The following is a 22482-nucleotide window of genomic DNA, read 5'->3' as shown; positions in this document are numbered from 1 at the left end:
CTTCATGTGCAAAGATTAAATGATAAAATAAAGCCAGTATTCAGCATAGAATTAGGATGGCAGTGAGATACAGAAGTAGATAAATGCCAATCTGAGAAGCACTTTGTTTTATATTAATAGATAATGTGGACTTTATTCTAAAGTCTTTGAAAGACTTCAAGTGAGGGATGTTGCATTTAAAAAAATAAACATTCTACTGTGCTTCATTGAAAGGAAGGGAAGAACTAAAAAAAGAAGGAAAAGAAAAGACGAAGGTAAGGAAGGAAAGAAGGAAGAAATAACAACATCAATCACATTACTCACAGTTCAGAATGAGAGGAATTGACTTCCTAAAAGACGCTTTGTAACTCTGTGCTAATAAATTTGAGGATCCATAGGGAAATAGATATGATGTGATAAGGAAAAGATATGAAAGAGGAAAGCTTCAAGATGGCTGACTAGAGGTATTTCATACTCGCTTCCTCCACTAAGAAGAACCAGCATAATGAGTAGATGATCACACTTCAAATAGATCATCCAAGACAGAACACTGTAATTCAACAGAAAAGTGACAGTAAATGCCTAAACCAAGGAAAGGGAAGGAAATGAGGCAGTCTACTCAGTAGGATCAGCTGGGAGCTGAGGGAGACTCCTTAATACGAGGAAAGGGTTAATGAGAAACTTTCAGTGGTTTCCATTTCCACTATGGACTCCTGAAATCCTGGCCACAGGAGAGTCTCTTGACCCTCACTTGCCCTGAAACTAACATTGGAAGATGCTGAGAGATTGTGTGATGGCACTGGTCCAGGGAAGGAGCTCACACCAAGTCTCACACATTCTGTGAGACCTAAGCAGCTGTAGCAAGCAGCCATCTTAGAGCCTTGCCTCCAACAGATAGCACATTATCCTGGAGACCACTGCTACTGGGGCTGAAGAGCAGGAGAAGCACGCTTGCTGCCTCCCAACTTAGATGCCAGTGACCAGGGGCCACCCACACCAGGGGCTGAGATGCTATCATGATGCATGCTGCTGCCATTGAGGCTGAGGCATGAGCAAGGTGTCAGCTACCGCAGAGGGGCTAAGGAAAGAGTGCCACTTGGGCTGTGGTGAAAATGGTGTGTGTGTTTTCCACCTGCTGACCTAGGTTGCCCAGTACTGAAGGTGGCATTGCCCTCCCCAGTGGCAGGGAACTAGCACAGCTGCTGCCACCTACCATCAGAGCATATCACTTTTCTAGGGATTCCCTCACCACTAACTACTGCATCTGGTGCCTGTACTCATTATCAGAGGGCATGAGGGCAAGTTTGGCTTAGCTTTGCCCTGCCACCCCCAAACCCCTGTGCCAGAACATACAGGAAGCAAGAGGATCACCTAGCCCAGTCCACTACAATTGGCACCTGAACACTCCTCCCAGGTGCCTGAGATCAGACCTACCCACATGACTGCTACTACCACAGCTGGCACCTACCTGCATGCACCACCTGTGTGCCTGAAGACCAGCCCACTCAGCTGAATACAACCAACACCAATACCATTGTGAACCACTTGGGACTAAGAGGATGATTCTGCCACTGCCATTGTCATCATTCACATAAAGCTGGCTGCCCAGGGGTTCAAGAACTTCCCCACCCACCCCACCTGCTATTGTCACTGCTGGCATCCAAATAATCTATCTGGAAACTCAAAAATTGGCCCATCTAGACTCACTAATAATGGTGCCAGACCAACCTGGGGCCCAGGGACACACATACTTAGCCACTGCTGCCGTCACTGGGGCTCAAAGACTGACCTACCTAGTGTTACAGTCCACAGCAAAACCATACCCTCATTTAATAATTGCACCCTGAGCCACTGAAGAAATTATAGATACCACTGGTACTATTTATGCCTGAAGGAATCGTACAGAGTTTACACTATTGCACTCAAAATCACAACCAAAGTGTCCTATGCAACTAACAGCATAGATATATCTTCTGGAAAATGTCTTCCCCTACCAGAGCAAATTTAAAAAATTGCAAGAAGTGACTGTTATAGTAAATGTACAGATATGAATATAATGGTACAGAAAATAAGAAAAAGCCAGGACATATGACACCTCCAAAGGAATAATTCTCCCAATCAAAGAGAAATTAATGAAATCTCAGAAAAAGAAGTTAAATGATTGACTCCAAAGAAGCTCAGTGAGAAACATGAGAATTCTGCAAAACAATACAAAGAAATCAGAAAAAGAATGCATGATATGAATAAGAAATTTGCTAAAGAGATTGATACCAAAAATGTAACCAAACATAAATTATGGAACTGAAGAATTTATTAAATGAAATGCAAAATACGTTCAAAAGCTTCAACAATAGACTAGATCAAGCAGAAGAAAGCATTTTAGATCTAGAAGATAATTATTTATACAAAATAAAAGTAAAAACAATTAAAAAAAAGAGCAAAGCCTTTATTACATACCGGGCATCATAAGAGACCAAATTTTCAAATTATAAGGGTTCCAGAAGGCAAAATATAAAATATCTAGCAAAATTATTCTTCATAAATGAAGGAGAAATAACATCTTTCTCATACAAGCAAAAGCTGAAAGGATTCATCACCACTACACTGGCCTTACAAGAAATTCCTCAAGGGAGTTCTAAACTTGGATATAGTGAGCGACATTTGCTATCATGAAAACACACAAAAGTATAAAACTCACTGGTAAAGCAAACAAACAAATGAAGAAGAGAAAGGACTCAAATAGTACTACTACAGAAAACCACCAAACCACAATAACAAACAGTAAGAGAAAAGGAAAGGAACAAAGAATACACAAAATAACCAGAAAATAATTAATATGATGAAGGGACAACCTCACATATCAATAATAATTTGGAGTGTAAATTGATTAAATTCTTTACTTATAATATATAGACTGCTCGAATGGATTAAAAAAAACATAATCTAGCTGTATGCTCACTACAAGAAACATAATTTACCTTTAAAGATGCATATAAACTGAAAATAAAGGAATAGAAAAAGTATTTCATGGAAATGTTAACAAAAAATGAGCAGGCATACTATACTCATATTAGATACAACACTTTAAATAAAAAACAGTAAGAAAAAGACAAAGAAGGTCATTATATAATGATAATGGGATCAATCTAGCAAGAGGATGTAACACCAAATCCATATTGGCATCTAACACTGTAGCACTTAGATTCATAAAGCAAATATTGTCATATCTAAATAAATAGATGAACTCTGATAAAATTATGGCACTTTAATACCCCACTGCCAGCACTAGACAGATCGTTGAGACATATAATCAGAAAAGAAACATTCATTTTAAAGTGGACTTTAGACCAAAAGGACTTAGCAGACATTTAGAGGACATCTTATCTAACAATAGCAGAATACACGTTCTTCTCGTCAGCACAAGAAACATTCTCCAAGATAGACCATATATTAAGCCACAAAACAAATCTCAACAAAGTTTTAAAATTCAAAATCACATCAAGTATATTGCCAGTTCACAATGGCATAAAACTAGAAATCAATACCAAGAGAAATTTTGGAAACTATACAAATAAATGGAAAATAAACAACATGCTCCTGAACAACCATTGGTTCAATGAATAAATTAATAAGAAAATAAATTTTTTGGAACAAATGAAATGGAAACAACATATCACAACCTGTTGGATACAACAAAAGCAGTACTTAAAGGGAAGTTCATAGCAATAAGCACCTACATCAAAAGAGCAGAAAGATTTCAAATAAATAATCTAATAGTGTACCTCAAGGAACTAGGAAAGCAATAACAAACCAAATCCACACTATCAGAAGGAAATAATACAGATCACAGTAGACCTGAAAAGAAAAATATGGAAAGATGAATGGAACAAAAAGTTGGTTCTTTGAAAAGGTAAAATTGATAACAACCACTAGCTAGACTAACCAAGAAGAGTACAGCGAAGACTCAAATAAAATTATAAATGAAAACAGAGACATTATAACTGATACCACAGAAACAGAAAAGGTCATCAGGGACTATTATGCTAACCAGCGGAAAACCCATAGGAAATGCATGAATACTTGGAAATGTACAACCTACTAAGATTGAATCAGGAAGAAATGGAAAACCTGAACCGACCAATAACAGGCAGTGAGACTGAAGCAGTAATAAATAGTATCTGAACAAAGAAAAGCCCAGAACCAGGTGGATTCACCACCAAATTCCACCAAACATATAAGAATAACTCATACCAATCCTCCTGAAACTGTTCCAAAAAATTAGGAGAGAGAATTCTCCCTAACTTATTCTATAAGGCTAGCATTACCCTGATACCAAAACCAGACAAGGAACAACAACAAAAGAAAACTACAGACCAATATTCCTGATAAAAATAGATGCAAAAGTTATCAGCAACATACTAGAAAACTGAATTCAATTAAAAGATAATATACCATGATCAAGTGGGATTTAGACCAGGGGTGAAAGGATGGTTTAGTATATGCAGAGAAGTAAATGTGAAACTTCACATCAACAGAATGAAGGGCAAAAACCATATAGTCATCTTGATAGATGCAGAAAAAGCATTTGATAAAATTCAACATCCCTTCACAATTAAAACTCCCAACAAGCCAAATATAGAAGGAACATACCTCAAAATAATAAAGGCCACATATAGCAGACCCAAAGCTAACACCATCCTGAATGGGGAAAGGTTGACTGCCTTTCCTTTAAGACTGGGCAAAAGGTGGAACCATTCTCCAAGACAAGGATGCTCATTCTTACTACTCCTGTTCAACGTAGTATTGGATGTCTGAGCTAGGACAGTCAGAGAAGAGAAAGAAATAAAAGGTATCCAAATTGGAAAACAGGAAGTCAAATTGTCCTTCTTTGCTGATGATACGATCTTTCATTTAGAAAAACTAAAAGGCTCCATCATAAAACTTAGAACTGAAAAACCAATTCAGTAAAATTACAGGCTGTAAAATCAACATACAAAAATCAGTAGCCTTTTTATTCTTCAATAATGAAACAATAAAAAAGAAATCAAGAAGGCATTCCTATTTACAATAGCTTCAAAAACATTCAAATATCTAGGAATAAGTTTAACCAGGGAGGTGAAAAATATCTGCAATGAAAACTACAAAACACTGATGAAAGAAATGGAAGAGAACACAAACAAATGGAAAGAAATACCATACTCATAGATCAGAAGAATTAATATCATTAGAATGACCATACTTCCCCAAGCACTCTATAGATTCAATGCAATCCCTAACAAAGTATCAGTGTCATCTTTTACGGAAATAGAAAAAACAATCATAGAATTCATAGGGAACTAAAAAAAGAACGTGAATAGCCAGAACAATTCTGAGCAAAATCTAAAAGTACATACAAATAAATGAAGGATTGAAGTAAGGTTAGGAATGCATGAATGATTAGTATTAGAAAATTTTTCAAAGTTACTACTTTAGAAGATCAAGGAAGGAAAAATACGAGTATGTTGAAAGATACTAAAATCTTATTTTATATGTTAACATTTATTCTCGTTAAAATTTCTGGAACACTTCTACTGAAACTGACAAATCCAGGAGGCAGAAACATCAGTATGTATATAGTTGAAATGACTGACATCATCAATCAAGTGAATCTAATGGACATTTATAGAATGTTTTATCCAACAACAACTTATACAAAATATTCACCAAAACACACCATGTTCTAGGCAATAGAACATCCTTTAAATAGAAATTATACTAACATTCCTCTTGGAACATATGAAATTAAACTAGAAATGAGTAACAGAACGGTAGAAAATGTCAAATTATTTGGAGATTAAACAACATCTTTCAAAATAAAACATGGTGAAAGAAAAAGTCTCAAGAGAAATATTTCAAAATAAATGAGAATTAAAATACAACTTATTATAATTTCTGAGATGCAGTGAAAGCATTACTCAGAGGGAAATTTGTACCATTAATAGCATATATTAGAAAGAGGAAAGATCTAAATTTAATAATCTGTACTTACACCATAGGATACTAGGCAAAGAACAATTTAAATCCAAAGTGAGCAATAATAATAATAACAACAATAATGAAAATTAGAACAGAAATCAATGAAAATGAAAACCAGTAGAGAAAATCAGTAGAGAAAATCCTGGATGGATGAGTAGGTGGAATTCAGTAGATTTTTAGGGCAGTGACACTATCTAAATGATACTGTAATGGTGAATTAGTGACATTATGCATTTTTAAGTACCCACAGAACTTGATATCACAATGATTACACCCTAATGTAAACTAGGGACTTTAGTTGATAATAAAATACCAATATCATTTCATTAATTGTAAAAATTGTACCACACCAATTTTAAATAGGGGCAGTAGCATGGAGGGTGGTGGTATATACAGAGGCAGTGTACTTCTTGCTTAAATTTTCTTTAAACCTAAAATACTAAAAAATAAAGACTTTTAATGAAAAAGACTTTTAGCAAAACAGAAATTCAAGGACACCTTAAGATTATTATACAAGTAATGTAAAGATGAAAGTATAGAAGTGCTCATTGAAATATTTAGAAGACCTGTTGAAAAACTATAAAACATCAAAGAAAAAATTGAAGAAATAAACAAAAAGATATCCTAGTTTGTGGATTGAAGAATTAGCATTGTTAGAATTTCCATATTACCCAAAGTGATCTACATATTCAATGCAATTCCTACCCAAATTCGAATGCATTTTTCATAGGACTAAAGTAAACAATAGTAAGATTCATATGGGACCACCAAACACTCCAAATAGCAAAAGCAATCTTGAGCAGAAAGAACAAAGCTGGAGGCATCAGTCTACCTGACTTCAAAATCTACTACACGCTGTAATAATCAAAATAGCATGATTCTGGCATAAAAACATACGCACAGACCAGTGGAACAAAATAACCCTGATATAATCCTACTAATGTACAGTCAGTTAATTTTTGACAAAGATGCCAAGAACACACAAAAGGGGAAAGGATAGTCTCTGAAAAAATAAGTGGTGTTGAGAAAGCTGGATATCCACATTTACAAGAATGAAATTCGTTCCTCATCTCACACCATATATAAAAATCCACATAAAATGGATTAAAGACTTAAACATAAGACCTGAAACTAAAATTACTACAAAATAATATAGGAAAAAATCTCCATAACATTGATCTGGGCAATAATTTTTTTTTAAGCTATGACTCCAAAAGCACAGGCAACAAATGTGAAAAAAGACAAATGAGATTGATTTTATCAGACAGGAAAGCTTTTGCACTGCAAAGAAAACAACAGTTGAAGGATAACCTACAAAATGGCAGAACAGGCAGGGCATGGTGGCTCATGCCTGTAATCCCAGCACTTTGGGAGGCTAAGGCGGGCGAATCACTTGAGATCAAGAGTTTGAGACCAGCCTGACAACATGGTGAAACCCAATCTCTACTAAAAATACAAAAATTAGACAGGCATAGTGGCACACGCCTGTAATCCCAGCTACTCAGGAGGCTGAGGCAGGAGAATGCTTGAACCTGGGAGATGGAGGTTGCAGTGAGCCAAGATTTTGCCACTTCACTCCAGCCTAGATGACAGAGTGAGACTCCATCTCAAAAAAAAAAAAAAAAGAAAAAGAAAAAGAATGGCAGAATATATTTGCAAACAATACAGCTGACAAGTCATGCATTTCTAGAATATATAAAGAACTAAAACAATTCAATAGCAAGAAAACAACCCGATGAGAAAATGGGCAAAGGTTTTGAATAGACATTTCTCAAGAGAAGACATACAAGTGACCAAGAGGTGTATGAAAAAATATTCAACATCGTTAGTCATCAGAAAAATAAAAACTAAAACCACAATGATATATGACTTTCCACCTGTTAGGTTGACTATTATCAAAAAGACAAATGGTAAGTATTGGAGAGGATGTGGAGAAAAGGAAACCCTTATATGGTGTTGGAATGTAAATTAGTATAGCCATTGTAGAAAACAGTATGGAGATTCCCCCAAAAATTAAAAATAGAACTATCATATGTTTCAGCAATCCCACTACTGGGTATGTTTCCAGAGGAAATGAAATCAGTATATCATCAAGATATCTGCACTCACATGTTCATTGCAACATTTTCCACAATAGCCAAGACATTGATTTGACCTAAGTGTCTGTCAACTGGTGAATGCATAAAGACAATGTAGTATGTATACAGAATGAGATATTATACAGCCTTACAAAAGAAGGAAATCCTGCCATTTGCAACAACATAGAAACCTCATGGGAACATTGTATTAAGTGAAATAAGGAAGGCACAGAAAGAAAAATATGCATGCTCTCATATGTAGAATCTAAAAATGTTGAATTCATAGAAACAGAGAATAGAATGATGGTTACCAGAGCTGGGGAATATTGTTGGGGAGTTTTTGGTCAAAGGATAGAAATTTTAAGTTAGATAGAAGGAATTAGTTCAAGAGATCTATTCTATAACATGATGATTATAGTTAATAACCATGTGTTATGTTCTTGAAAAATGCTAGCAGAGTACTTATAAGTACTCCTAACTCATAAAATAAGTATGTGAGGTAATGCATATGTTAATTATTTGGTTGGTGCAAAAGTAATTGTGATTTTTGCCATTAAAAGCGGTTTCTTTTGCACCAAACTTAGCTCAATTTAGCCATTTCAGTGTATACATATTTCAAAACATCAAGTTGTATATGACAAATATATAATTTTTATATAATTTTTATCTATCAATCAAATTTTATAAATCATTGTTCACATAAGTAAACATAGTCACTGACTATGTTATAGTATGTAAATATATTGCAAAATTATTCCGACTTTAATAATGTGAAAATATAGAGGGCAGTACAAATTACAGAGAAATTCGGGAGATTTAATTTACAGAACTCATTTTCTGACTGTGGAGGAAAGAATGGAATTTAAGATGTTGCTTAGATCTCTGCCTTGGTCTGAGTTGAACAGGTAAAGAGTGGTAAATATGCTGAGTCTCAACCTGGACCTACTTCTTTCTTTCTTTCCTCTTTTTTTTTTTTTTTTTTTTTTTTTTGAGATGGAGTCTTGCTATGTCACCCAGGCCGGAGTGCAGTGGCATAATCTCGCCTCACTGAAACCTCTCCTGCCTCAGCCTCCTGAGTAGCTGGGATTACAGAGTCCCACCACCACACCCAGCTAATTTTTATATTTTTAGTAGAGATGGGGTTTCACCATGTTGGCCAGGCTGGTCTTGAACTCCTGACCTCAGGTGATCCACCCACTTTGGCCTCCCAAAGTTCTGGGATTACATGCATGAGCCACTGCTCCTGGCCACTTATTTCAAAGTTTGTCTGGGTCAGAGATGTCCATGAAACACTCACATATATGATTCTTGAATTAGAATGATTTTGGAGTAGATCTGTACTAAAGATAGAGATACTGGAAGCTATTGGATTTAATTAAATCACCCAAAGAAAGTGAGAAGATTTGTGTCCAGAGAAGTAAAAGGAAATCCAGGAGAAAACCATCTAATGAATTCCACAGGAAGACAGAGTTTTAAAAAGAGAGTATTTAACAGAAGTTAAGGATGATCAGACTGAAAGTGAATATTGAAGGTGGTGGCAGGTACGTCGTAAGTTACTCTGCACAAGTCTATGTTGATGGAATTTTAGCATTGGAATACTGGTTGTCATAGAGTAATGTATGATCATTTGTCCTGAAAATATTTTTGTAAGAATATTAATCTCACCATACTTCTTAGGGCCTTTAATATGCTAGTGTATATCATGAATCTTTTATATAGGTATCTCAAACTTACATGATCTGGGCATTCTGCTTTTATTTTAACATGTCTTAGGATGCAAACAAAAAATTAGAAAAAACTTACACAATGGTTTTGAAAAAGAAAAAATTAAAGAAGACTGTAATATGACTCAGTATTCCCAGTTATATTCTGGGTTTCTTAATGGATATGTCAGATGGCTCTAAGCTCATAGAAATTTCTGCCCATATTGAAATCTGAGTGATTTTTCAAATTTTATATTTTTTCACAGGATGCTAGACATGCAGCTGAAGAAGAGATTTATACCAACTTAAACCAGAAGATTGACCAGTTCCTACAGCTGGCAGACTATGACTGGATGACTGGAGATTTGGGCAACAAAGCTAGTGATTACCTGGTAGACCTCATTGCCTTTCTTCGTAGCACCTTTGCTGTATTCACACACCTTCCTGTAAGTGACAGTTGCTCTTACTTTGCCCTTTACCTATAAGAAGGTTCCTTATAATTTAGTTTGGTGAAAGATGTTAGTTTCTGCTGTAACTACTCAGTATATAGAAGATCATACTATATTTATTAACCTTTAATGATATTTAGAGGCTACTTCCATCATTTTTTCATTGACCTTTGCATTTTTTTCATTCTAAAAATGGTTCCTGATATTATGTCTGCTTATCTTCCTATGATGTTCAAAGTTATTAGTAGAAAGACAATATAAAAGCCTTGGTAGAATTAAAAAAAGAAACTTAGTTAGAATTTCAGGTATGTATATTTTAGTCTTAGAATATTCTTTAATTTTTTTATATAAACTGAAATTCTGTGATGAAATGCTCCATCTTTTTTATCTAATTTGTCTATCTTTTCTCTGTTTTCTTAAGCATATTAATTATAGACATTCAAAATCATTATTTACTACTTCTTATATATATTATACATACATATTGGTGGATTTTTTTTCTCTTGGTTTTCAGTGATATGGTCCTGTCTCTTTCTAATATTTTTTGGTTGATGTTGGACATTGTGTAAAATATGTAGATATTCCAGGTGGTCATGTTTTCCTTTGCTAAGTAAATAGAATGGGCAGGTGGGTTGTGGTTTGAAGCTGACCACCTTAGAACCATCATGGACTGATTTGGGTTAATATTGGGTTGCAATTGTAGTGTACTTTGTTTGCCCTTGTTGGTAGGATATGGCTCTGCAGAGCTTTTAAAAAATGCCTGATATGTCATTGTCTTTTTAGCACCAAAGAGGACTATAGAAATTCCTGCTCTTCACAGAAACCTTGTCTGTTCAGCCTCCTGTACTCTTTGGTTTTAGAATCTGGCAAATGTCTTGAGAAGGAGACTTAGCAGTACCCAGTACCAGCAATTGCTGACAGGAAAGAAAGTGTTGGGGATTGCCAGTGTTAATTTACCGTCCCTAATGAGGTTTCAGTTCCTATGTGATCTGAATGTTTGTGTACCCCCCAAAATCATATGTTGAATCTGATAACCAGTGTGATTACATTAGGAGGTGAGGTCTTGGGAGATGATAGATTATGACGGTAGAGCCTCACACTTGGGATTAGTATACATATAAAAGAGACTTCAGAGAGCTGCCTTGTTCCTTGTGGCCTTGTGAGGATATGGGGATACAGAAAGAAGACTCCTTTTTTATTTTGCACTAGGAAATAGGCCTTCATCAGACACTGAATCTGCTGGTACCTTGATGTTGGACTTCCAAGCCTCCAGAACTGTGAGAATTCTTTTGTTTATAAGCTACAGTCTATGGGATTTTGTTACATTATTCTGAATGAACTAAGATAGTTCCCATCATTTTTAGGCATCCTTCTACTAGTGAGTCTTTTTCTCTGAAACACTGTGAAACTGAGAGAAATCTCCTTGCTTTTCAAAGATTTTGGCTTAAACCCTTATTTTCCTCAGTTGTTTAGCTTTAGAATTCAGTAAATATCTTGAGGGTAAAACTAGTCCTGAAACCTCTAATTGTGTCAGTCTAGTCCATTGGAAGCAGCATAGATTCCATATTTTTTTCACCCACTAGTAGATAGTCTCTGCCTGGTTTTAAGATTCTCAGTCTGTTGCCCTTGCCTACATTCCTCAAATACCCACAAGGAAAGCTGCAGATTTTCACCTCACCTTTAAAAGGTTCTGTCCTCTATGCAGGTTTATTCCCTTTAGTCTTTGTGCTTCACAGCACCTGATACCTTTTAATATGTTTTTTCTGCATGTTTTACTTCCTCTACTGGTTGTTCCTAGAGCATTTACCTGCAGAAAAATATGTCATTTTATCTAGCTTCATCCTGATACCAAAGCCAGACAAAAAGAGCACACACAAAAAAACTATGAGTTAATCTTACAATTATGGATAGAAATAAAATAAATAAAATTTTAGCAAGTTAATTCCAAGTGTTTTAAGAAAGTAATTTTGTACTAGTGTGTAGGATTTATTCCAGAAATGCAAGGATGGTTTGATATTTTAGAAAATCTGTTAATATAATTTATCACATTACTAGGTGAAGGAGATAAAGTTTCTTGATGTATTCTAGAAAGACATTGTATTACATCCAGGCTACATTCTTGATGTAAAAATAAAGTTTACTAAATTCCAAGCAGGATAATATTTCAATAACATAAAAAAGAACATCTATTTGAAATTTAGTAGCCACCATAGATTTAACAGTAGAACAATAAAACATTTATTTTCATTGACATCAGGAATTGGGTAAAGATGCTTCTCACCAACACTTTAGAAGTTCTATCAAATAAACGTAAAAACAGAATAAATTACATTGTAATGAGCCATGCATGTCTTAGTCCATTCCTGCTCCCATAACAAGATACTTTAGACTGAGAAATTTATAAACAACAAATTTGTTTCTCATAGTGCTGGAGGCTGAAAAGTCCAATATTAAGATGTCAGCAGATTCAGTGTCTGACGAAGTCCTGTTATTCATAAATGGAACCTCTGTATCCTTACATGGCAGAGAAGGCAAAAAGGACAAACTCACTCCCACAATCCCTTCTGTATGGGCACTAATCCAATTAATGAGTGATGTAATCACTTCCGAAAAGCCCTTCCTGACAAAATGTAAAAATTAAAATAATATATAAAAGTTGCATTGGGGATTAAATTGCAATATGAATTTTGGCAAGGCTCAAACATTTCAGACCATAGCACATGCACATTATTATTCATAGGTTATTATTATCTAGATAGAACATACTAAAAATTCATTAAGACCAGTAAGAATTTAGGTTAGATGGTTCACTTAGAAAACAAATAAACTTTTCTTATATTAGCAATGCCCACATAGAAAATATATTGTCAAAAGTGTCTTATTTACTACTGGGATGTAGATATAATTTTTCCATGCAGCTACTCAGCAAGTAAATTTAGAAATAATATGACAACCTTACAGAGTAAAATAAAAGATACTTTCTTATGCACAAATATATATGGTATTCCAGGACGGGAATATTTCATTTTGTAGAAAGTTTTTTCAAATTTAGTCTAATTGCAGTAAGTACCAAGTAAATTTGTTTAGGCAGGAATCTTAATGAAATAATTCTGAAATTCATTTGTAAGCAAAAATGCACAATATTTGGTAAAAAAAGATAACATGAACATAATTTGTAACTCTATTAATAAGACATACATATTAAGCTTGTGTGGTATTTTTGACTATAAACTAGTCAGAAATAAGAAAATGGTAACATTCATTATTTGTGAGAAATATTTTTGGAAATAGGTATTTTTATACATTGCTGCTAGGGGTCTAAGTTATTATAGTCTTTTTGGAGATCAGTTTTTCAATATGCCTCAGAAACCCCTTAAAATGTGCTTACCTTTTTACTACTTAATTCCCCTTTTAGAATTTGAACTTAATGAAATAATCATGGTTGTATTATAATATTCAAATATAACTATATTTAATGCCATGTATTTTGTATAGAGAGGAGTTGGTACAAATTAAAAATCCAATAAGCAAATTTGTTCACAAATTAAATTATTGTATATTCATATAATGTGATATTCATTCATTAAGTTAATGTAAATTTGTATTTATTCATTAAAAATATGTTCACTATTTCTTAACTGGAAAAACAGATATGATCTTATTTTAATACATATATACACTAATTAAATATCTATATTATATACAATGTAAGTCTAGAATTGTATACTCCGTGGTTTATCCTTATTTCTGTGTAGCTTTTAGGTTTTCCTTTTTGTTTGTGTTTTTAGAAAATGTTTTCTGAATTGAAACATCTGCTGCTTTTATAATGCTGGGGGTATGTGGAGGTGATATTTAGAATAATGTTTTCCATCTCAAGAATTATTGTATTTAATTACTAATTTATATTTTAAAATTGCTTTTGCTAGCCCACCTGTCCCCATTTCATCATGCTGTCGTATTTCAGCACCATACTTTGTACTCCTTCCTTTAACCTCTAGGTCATTTAGAAGCAGTAATGTGGATCAAGCTGGTGCTTGTCTGAATTAAAGTGCATGCTTTTTCTACCTGTAGAGTTGTGAACTTTCTTGCAAGGCTATACTGTAAGTAACTAGTTGAGGTTTATTTCCCCCTCTTGTTTTTTCTAAACTGCCATTTTTACCTAAATACTGTAAAACAGCTCAGTGTGGATAGAGTTGATTCTACCACTCAGGCTTTAGAACCACTTACCATGGACCATTCAGAATCAAAGTAGGAAGTAACTGACAGGCGTAAGTCCTCAATATTGCTTCCATTGGTGCTGTATTTCTGTCTTGTCTATATTTTTCTGAAGCTATGCTTTTATAATTAATTGGATTCACCAACCATTATATTCTCTAGAATCAGATGACTTCTTAAACTACCCCACCTGGTTTTCCACAAAATAGATTGCCTAACATTTGTGTTTATGTTGCCCAGAATGCTAGATAATTTCCTCATGGAACCCTGTATTAGTCACAAAACAGAGCTGTGTCTAAGATTTGCCCTTGGGCATTATTAGAGAAAGAATGGGAGAGAAAAGAGTTCGTTTCTGAAAAAGAACCCAAATCATTTGTCTTTTACTTACTATAAATATTCTCTTTTCATATTTGAAATCCTCTGGCAGAAGTGGCTCTCTGTCAGAGAGGGATTGATCAATAGAAAAAATGTATATAGAGAGGACTGTTAGGCCGGGCACAGTGGCTCACGCCTGTAATCCCAGCACTTTGGGAGGCCGAGATGGGCGGATCACGAGGTCAGCAGATCGAGACCATCCTGGCTAAAACGGTGAAACCCCGTCTCTACCAAAAAATACAAAAAACTAGCCAGGCGAGGTGGCGGGCGCCTGTAGTCCCAGCTACTCAGGAGGCTGAGGCAGGAGAATGGCGTAAACCCAGGAGGCGGAGCTTGCAGTGAGCTGAGATCCAGCCACTGCACACCAGCCTGGGTGACAGTGCGAGACTCCGTCTCAAAAAAAAAAAAAAAAAGACAGGGCAAATTCTGTCTTGTTCTCTTACATTTTGGAATCCCCAGTTTCTCTTAATTTTCAGGGATATTTTACCACATCACAGCAGCAACATAGCCAATGGAATAGGTCAGTGTCTAGAAATGTGTTTGTGTGTGCCACAGAGAGACAGAGGGAAAATACGAGTGTGTTTGTTTGCAGATTATTCTCATTGATAGATAGTCAGTGGTCAGAGGGGAAAATTATTTAATTTTGCAACTGTTTTTTCCCTTGAAGTTTTCGTGACCTAGGCGGCCTACCTATATTCATGAGGCACCCAGAAATGATTGTAATGATATTTTCCACATTTAGAGGTTTTAAATCTTACTGTTTTCCTTGAGTTAACAGATGAGGTAAGTACACACACATTTTTTTGAGACTTCAGTTGTATAATTTACAATTGCATGTACAGTTACCCATTTTGCATGCTCAGCATAAGAGCATATTTTTGAGAATTTATTCTTGTTATCCTGATAATTATCTTTCAGAAATGCTTAAGAGAGGAAATGCTATCTCAAGTAACAGACCCACAGGATGGAATCCTGAGTTTGTTTTCTCTGTCTGCTGTTAATGTTAATTTGTATGACATAGGACAAGATTTCTCATGGCCCACCTTGGTTTGTGGGTTAAGTGTGGAAATTCTCCTAGTTTCTTTGTCTAGTAATACAGTGTTACCTATCCCTGGCCTTACTTTCTCTTAGGTCATCCTTAAGAGAAAATTATTTTCTACATATAAGTTTCTGAAATTCTTCCCATTTAAAATCCTTTAAAAACTGACATTTCTTTTAGTACTCACTTTATTTCCAGGAATTGCTGCCATCTCCGACCTAACCAAATGATTCTGCTACTGAAGAACTGTCAGTACTCCCATTAAGTACAAAATCTTTTCTGTGTCCACCAAGACTTTCCATAATGGGACCTTAAACTACCTTTCTGTCTTTGTCTCTGTCTCTGTCTCTCTTTTCTATTTACCAGAGATTCTCCTCCCATAATGAAGTAATGCTCTTTGTTAACCATACCCAACTGTTTTCTCCCTGGGTCTTTTTTTTTTTTTTTTTTTTTTTTTTTTTCCATGCCTTTCATCTACTTTTACTGCTTCTGCCCTTTAACTATGCGTGTTGAAAATCTTACATACTTCAAGGTTCATTTCAAGTACCACACCTTCTATGAGGCCTTAACAGTTCTCCTAACCAGATGTGACATCTTCCTTTGTGGCACTTTTTAAAATGGCACTAATTAAATTTTACCTTGGGCTGGATGTGTCATTCATTTGTGTACTTTATTCAGGAAAGGAGACAATGGTAATTAAAGCATCTGCTGTATTCCAAATGCTTTATATGTGTTATATGTCATCCCAGTTGATGAGGACTCAAAATACCCCAACCAGATAAGTATTAATATTATTATTATATTTTATGATGAGACCATAAACTCAAGAAGAATATGTACTTTGTAAGGGATACAGCAAATAGGGGAAAGGGTTAGGATTTAAACAAATTTATTTGACTTATAATTTTTTCCATTATACTATCCTGTCTATTAGACTGGTTGCCAACTATGGACTGGTGAACCCTGTGGATAAAGACCTTGTCTTTTTCGTCTGTATTTCTGTGTATAGTGCAGCAGCTTGCACGAAATAGTGCACAATAAGTTTTTATGGAGTTTACCTGTTTTGAGTAATAAAGTAACTGAATTCCTGCCTGGGCATTGACAATCATTTTTGGGTCATATATCATTAAAAGTAACCATTTAATTATAGAAAAGAGAAGTCAAAAGCTATTATTTTGAGATAATGACCAAAAGTTTGCTTAGGTTAAAATTCTAAATTGGTCTTTCTCCTTCCATATCCTCTTGTTTCTCCAAATAAGAAAGAGCATGGTTTTCATGTGACAGAATTTTAATTATAAAATGCCTTGCATTCATGTGTTAGTAATGTTAACATTTCTTGTATATGTCATTATCCCATTTCTTTTTTCAAAAAAGCAACCTCTATGATATAGGGACAGTCACTATTTTCCCCATTTAACAAATATGGAAACTGAGGCCTAACAGGTCTTGCCCAGAGATCAGAAAGTTAATCAATTATGGGGCTAGATCCTACGTCATTTTACCCTGGGTCATGCTCTTTCACTATATCAAGCTGTCTCTTAACATTTAACAATAACTACTATCTTTTGAGTACATACCATGTATCAGTTACCGTGCAGAGTGTCCTCTCCCTCTCTGTCTCTCTTTCTTTCTCTCTTTCTATGTGTGTATACATATACACCCATATATATACACACACACACACACGTAGGTGTATATATTCTAATGTACATGTATGTATGTATTAATATATATATTTATTCTCATTTATTCCTTGCAACAAATTTGTGAAAACATTGTTATTCTCCCAGTTTACAAATTAGAAAAGAAAAATTAGGTAGACGGGTGGTTCCAAGATGGCTGTAGATGGGCGATTCCAAGATAGACAAATAGGAACAGCTCCAGTCTACAGCTCCCAGTGTGAAGGATGTAGAAGACCGGTGATTTCTGCATTTTCAACTGAGGTACCGGATTCATCTCATGGGGGCTTCTTGGACAGTGGGGGCAGGACAGTGGGTGCAGCCCACCGAGCATGAGCTGAAGCAGGGCAAGGCATCGCCTCACATGGGAAGTACAAGGGGTCAGGGAATTCCCATTCCTAGCCAAGGGAAGTGATGATGGATGGCATCTGGGAAATTGGGTCACTCCCACCCTAATACTGCGCTTTTCCAACGATCTTAGCAAATGGCACGCCAAGAGATTATATCCCTCGCCTGGCTTAGAGGGTCCTACGCCCATGGAACCTCCCTCATTGCTAGCCCAGGAGTCTGAGATCGAACTGCAAGGTGGTAGCGAGGGTGGGGGAGTGGCGCCCGCCATTGCTGAGGCTTGAGCAGGTAAACAAGCTTGAACTGGGTGGAGCCCACCACAGCTCAAGGAGGCCTGCCTGCCTCTACAGACTCCACCTCTGGGCACGGGGCATAGCCAAACAAAAGGCAGCGGAAACCTCTGCAGACTTAAATGTCCCTGTCTGACAGCTTGGAAGAGAGTTGTGGTTTTCCCAGCACAGAGTTTGAGATCTTGAGAACAGACAGACTGCGTACTCAAGTGGGTCCCTGACCCCCGAATAGCCTAACTGGGAGGCACCCTCCAGTAGGGGAAGACTGACACCTGACATGGCTGGGTACCCCTCTGAGATGAAGCTTCCAGAGGAATGATCAGGCAGCAACATTTACCGTTCAGCACTATTCGCTGTTCTACAGCTGCTGCTGCTGATACCGAGGCAAACAGGGTCTGGAGTGGACCTCCAGCAAACTCCAACAGACCTGCAACTGAGGGTCCTGATTGTTAGAAGGAAAACTAACAAACAGAAAGGACATCCACACCAAAACCCCATTTGCAGATCACCATCATCAAAGACCAAAGGTAGATACAACCACGAAGATGGGGGAAAAACAGAGCAGAAAAGCTGAAAAATCTAAAAATCAGAACACCACTACCCCTCCAAAGGAACGCAGCTCCTTGCCATCAATGAAATAAAGCTGGATGGAGAATGACTTGGACGAGTTTAGAGAAGAACACTTCAGACTTCTCCGAGCTAAAGGAGGAAGTTCGAACCCATTGCAAATAAGCTAAAAACCTTGAAAAAAGATTAGGCAAATGGATAACTAGACTAACCAGTGTAGAGAAGTCCTTAAATGACCTGGTGGAGATGAAACCCATGGCACAAGAACTACGTGACAAATGCAGAAGCTTCAGTAGCCAATTTGATCAACTGAAAGAAAGGGTATCAGTGATTGAAGATCAAATGAATGAAATGAAGCAAGAAAAGAAGTTCAGAGAAAAAAGTAAAAGAAAATGAACAAAGCCTCCAAGAAATATGGGACTATGTGAAAAGACCAAATCTATGTCTGATTGGTGTACCTGAAAGTGACAGGGAGAATGGAACCAAGTTGAAAAACACTCTGCAGGATATTATCCAGGAGAACTTCCCCAACCTAGCAAGGCAAGACAACATTCAAATGCAGGAAATACAGAAAACACCACAAAGATACTCCTCAAGAAGAGCAGCTCCAAGACACCTAATTGTCAGATTCACCAAAGTGGAAATGAAGAAAAAAATGTTAAGGGCAGCCAGAGAGAAAGGTTGGGTTACCCAAAAACGGAAGCCCATCAGACTAACAGCAGATCTCTCGGCAGAAACTCTACAAGCCAGAAGACAGTGGGAGCCAATATTCAACATTCTTAAAGAAAAGAATTTTCAACTCAGAATTCCATATCCAGCCAAACTAAGCTTCATAAGTGAAGGAGAAATAACATCCTTTACAGACAAGCCAATGCTGAGAGATTTTGTCACCACCAGGCCTGCCCTACAAGAGCTCCTGAAGGAAGCACTAAACATGGAAAGGAACAACTGGTATCAGCCACTGCAAAAACATGCCAAATTGTAAAGACCATCGAGGCTAGGAAGAAACTGCATCAACTAATGGGCAAAATAATCAGCTAGCATCATAATGACAGGATCAAATTCACATGTAACAATATTAACCTTAAATGTAAATGGGCTAGATGCTCCAATTAAAAGACACAGACTGGCAAATTGGATAAAGAGTCAAGACCATCAGTGTGCTGTATTCAGGAGACCCATCTCACGTGCAGACACACACATAGACTCAACATAAAGGGATGGAGGAAGATCTAACAAGCAGATGGAAACCAAAAAAAGGCAGAGGTTGCAATCCTAGTCTCTGATAAAACAGACTTGAAACCATCAAAGATCAAAAGAGACAAAGAAGGCCATTATATAATGGTAAAGGGATCAATTCAACAAGAAGAGCTAACTATCCTAAATATATATGCACCCAATACAGGAGCACCCAGATTCATAAAGCAAGTCCTTAGAGACCTACAAAGAGACTTAGACTCCCACACAATAATAATGACACCCCACTGTCAACATTAGACAGATCAACGAGACAGAAAGTTAACAAGGATATCCAGGAATTGAACTCAACTCTGCAGCAAGCAGACCTAATAGACATCTACAGAACTCTCCATCCCAAATCAACAGAATATACATTCTTCTCAGCACCACATCACACTTATTCCAAAATTGACCACATAGTTGGAAGTAAAGCACTCCTCAGCAAATTCAAAAGAATGGAAATTACAACAAACTGTCTTCAGACCACAGTGCAATCGAACTAGAACTCAGGATGAAGAAACTCACACAAAACTGCTCAACTACATGGAAACTGAACAACCTGCTCCTGAATGACTACTGGGTACATAAAGAAATGAAGGCAGAAATAAAGATGTTCTTTCAAACCAATGAGAACAAAGACACATCATACCAGAATCTCTGGGACATATTTAAAGCGGTGTGTAGAGGGAAATTTATAGCACTAAATGCCCACAAGAGAAAGCAGTAATGATCTAAAATTGACACCCTGACATCACAATTAAAAGAACTAGAGAAGCAAGAGCAAACACATTCGAAAGCTAGCAGAAGGCAAGAAATAACTAAGATCAGAGCAGAACTGAAGGAGATAGAGACACAAAAAACCCTTCAAAAAATCAATGAATCCAGGAGCTGGTTTTTTGAAAAGATCAACAAAATTGATAGACCACTAGCAAGACAAATAAAGAAGAAAAGAGAGAAGAATCAAATAGACACAATAAAAAATGATAAAGGGGATATCACCACAGATCCTACAGAAGTACAAACTACCATCAGAGAATACTATAAACAGCTCTACGCAAATAAACTAGAAAATCTAGAAAAATTGATAAATTCTTGGACACATGCACTCTCCCCCAACTAAACCAGGAAGAAGTTGAATCCCTGAGTAGACCAATCACAGGCTCTGAAATTGAGGCAATAATTAATAGCCTACCAATCAAAAAAAGTCCAGGACCAGATGGATTCACAGCCGAATTCTACCAGAGGTACAAGGAGGAGCTGGTACCATACCTTCTGAAACTATTCCATTGAATAGAAAAAGAGGGACTCCTCCCTGACTCATTTTATGAGGCCTGCATCATCTTGATAACAAAGCCTGGCAGAGACACAACAAAAAAAGAGAATTTTAGACCAATATCCCTGATGAACATTGATGCAAAAATCCTCAATGAAATACTGGCAAACTGAATCCAGCAGCACATCAAAAAGCTTATCCACCATGATCAAGCGGGCTTCATCCCTGGGATGCAAGTCTGGTTCAACATATGCAAATCAGTAAATGCAATCCAGCATATAAACACAACCAAAGACAAAAACCACATGATTATCTCAATAGATGGAGAAAAGGCCCTCAACAAAATTTAGCAGCCCTTCATGCTAAAAACTCTCAATAAATTAGGTACTGATGGGATGTATCTCAAAAAATTAGAGCTATTTATGACAGACCCACAGCCAATATCATACTGAATAGGCAAAAACTGGAAGCATTCCCTTTGAAAACTGGCACAAGACAGGGATGCCCTCTCTCACCACTCCTATTCAACACAGTGTTGGAAGTTCTGGCTAGGGCAATCAGGCAGGAGAAAGAAATAAAGTGTATTCAGTTAGGAAAAGAGGAAGTCAAATTGTCTCTGTTTGCAGATGACATGATTGTATATTTAGAAAACTCCATTGTCTCATCCCAAAATCTCCTTAAGCTGATAAGCAACTTCAGCAAAGTCTCGGGATACAAAATCAATGTGCAAAAATCACAAGCATTCTTATACCCCAATGACAGACAAACAGAGAGCCAAATTATGACTAAACTTGCATTCACAATTGCTTCAAAGAGAATAAAATACCTAGGAATCCAACTTACAAGGGATGTGAAGGACCTCTTCAAGGAGAACTGCAAGCCACTGCTCAATGAAATAAAAGAAGACACAAACAAATGGAAGACCATTCCATCCTCATGGATAGGAAGAATCAATATCGTGAAAATGCCCATACTGCCCAAGGTAATGTATAGAGTCAGTGCCATCCTCATCAAGCTACCAATGAGTTTCTTCACAGAATTGGAAAAAACTACTTTAAAGTTCATATGGAATGAAAAAAGAGCCCGCATAACCAAGACAATCCTATGCCAAAAGAACAAAGCTGGAGGCATCACGCTACCTGACTTCAAACTATACTACAAGGCTACAGTAACCAAAACAGCATGGTACTGGTACCAAAACAGAGATATAGACCAATGGAACAGAACAGAGCC

At 36.5% G+C, this 22482-nt stretch overlaps 1 protein-coding gene across 5 annotated transcripts in view; it reads left to right on the top strand.

The window, feature by feature from the left end:
* Positions 1–22482, top strand: part of EXOC6B (exocyst complex component 6B) — a 703452-nt gene that overhangs the window by 377698 nt on the left and 303272 nt on the right. For all 5 annotated transcript variants that reach the window (XM_007970248.3, XM_073023072.1, XM_007970245.3 and 2 more), the window contains one exon: positions 10042–10221. In XM_007970248.3, coding sequence (XP_007968439.1) covers positions 10042–10221 — 180 coding nt within the window. The remainder of the gene's footprint in view (positions 1–10041; positions 10222–22482) is intronic.

The sequence above is a fragment of the Chlorocebus sabaeus genome, chromosome 14, assembly GCF_047675955.1.
Source record: "Chlorocebus sabaeus isolate Y175 chromosome 14, mChlSab1.0.hap1, whole genome shotgun sequence".
NCBI classification, from domain to species: Eukaryota; Metazoa; Chordata; class Mammalia; order Primates; family Cercopithecidae; genus Chlorocebus; species Chlorocebus sabaeus.
The sequence above is the reverse complement of the archived record's forward strand: the minus strand, read 5'-3'. Positions and strand labels throughout refer to the sequence as shown.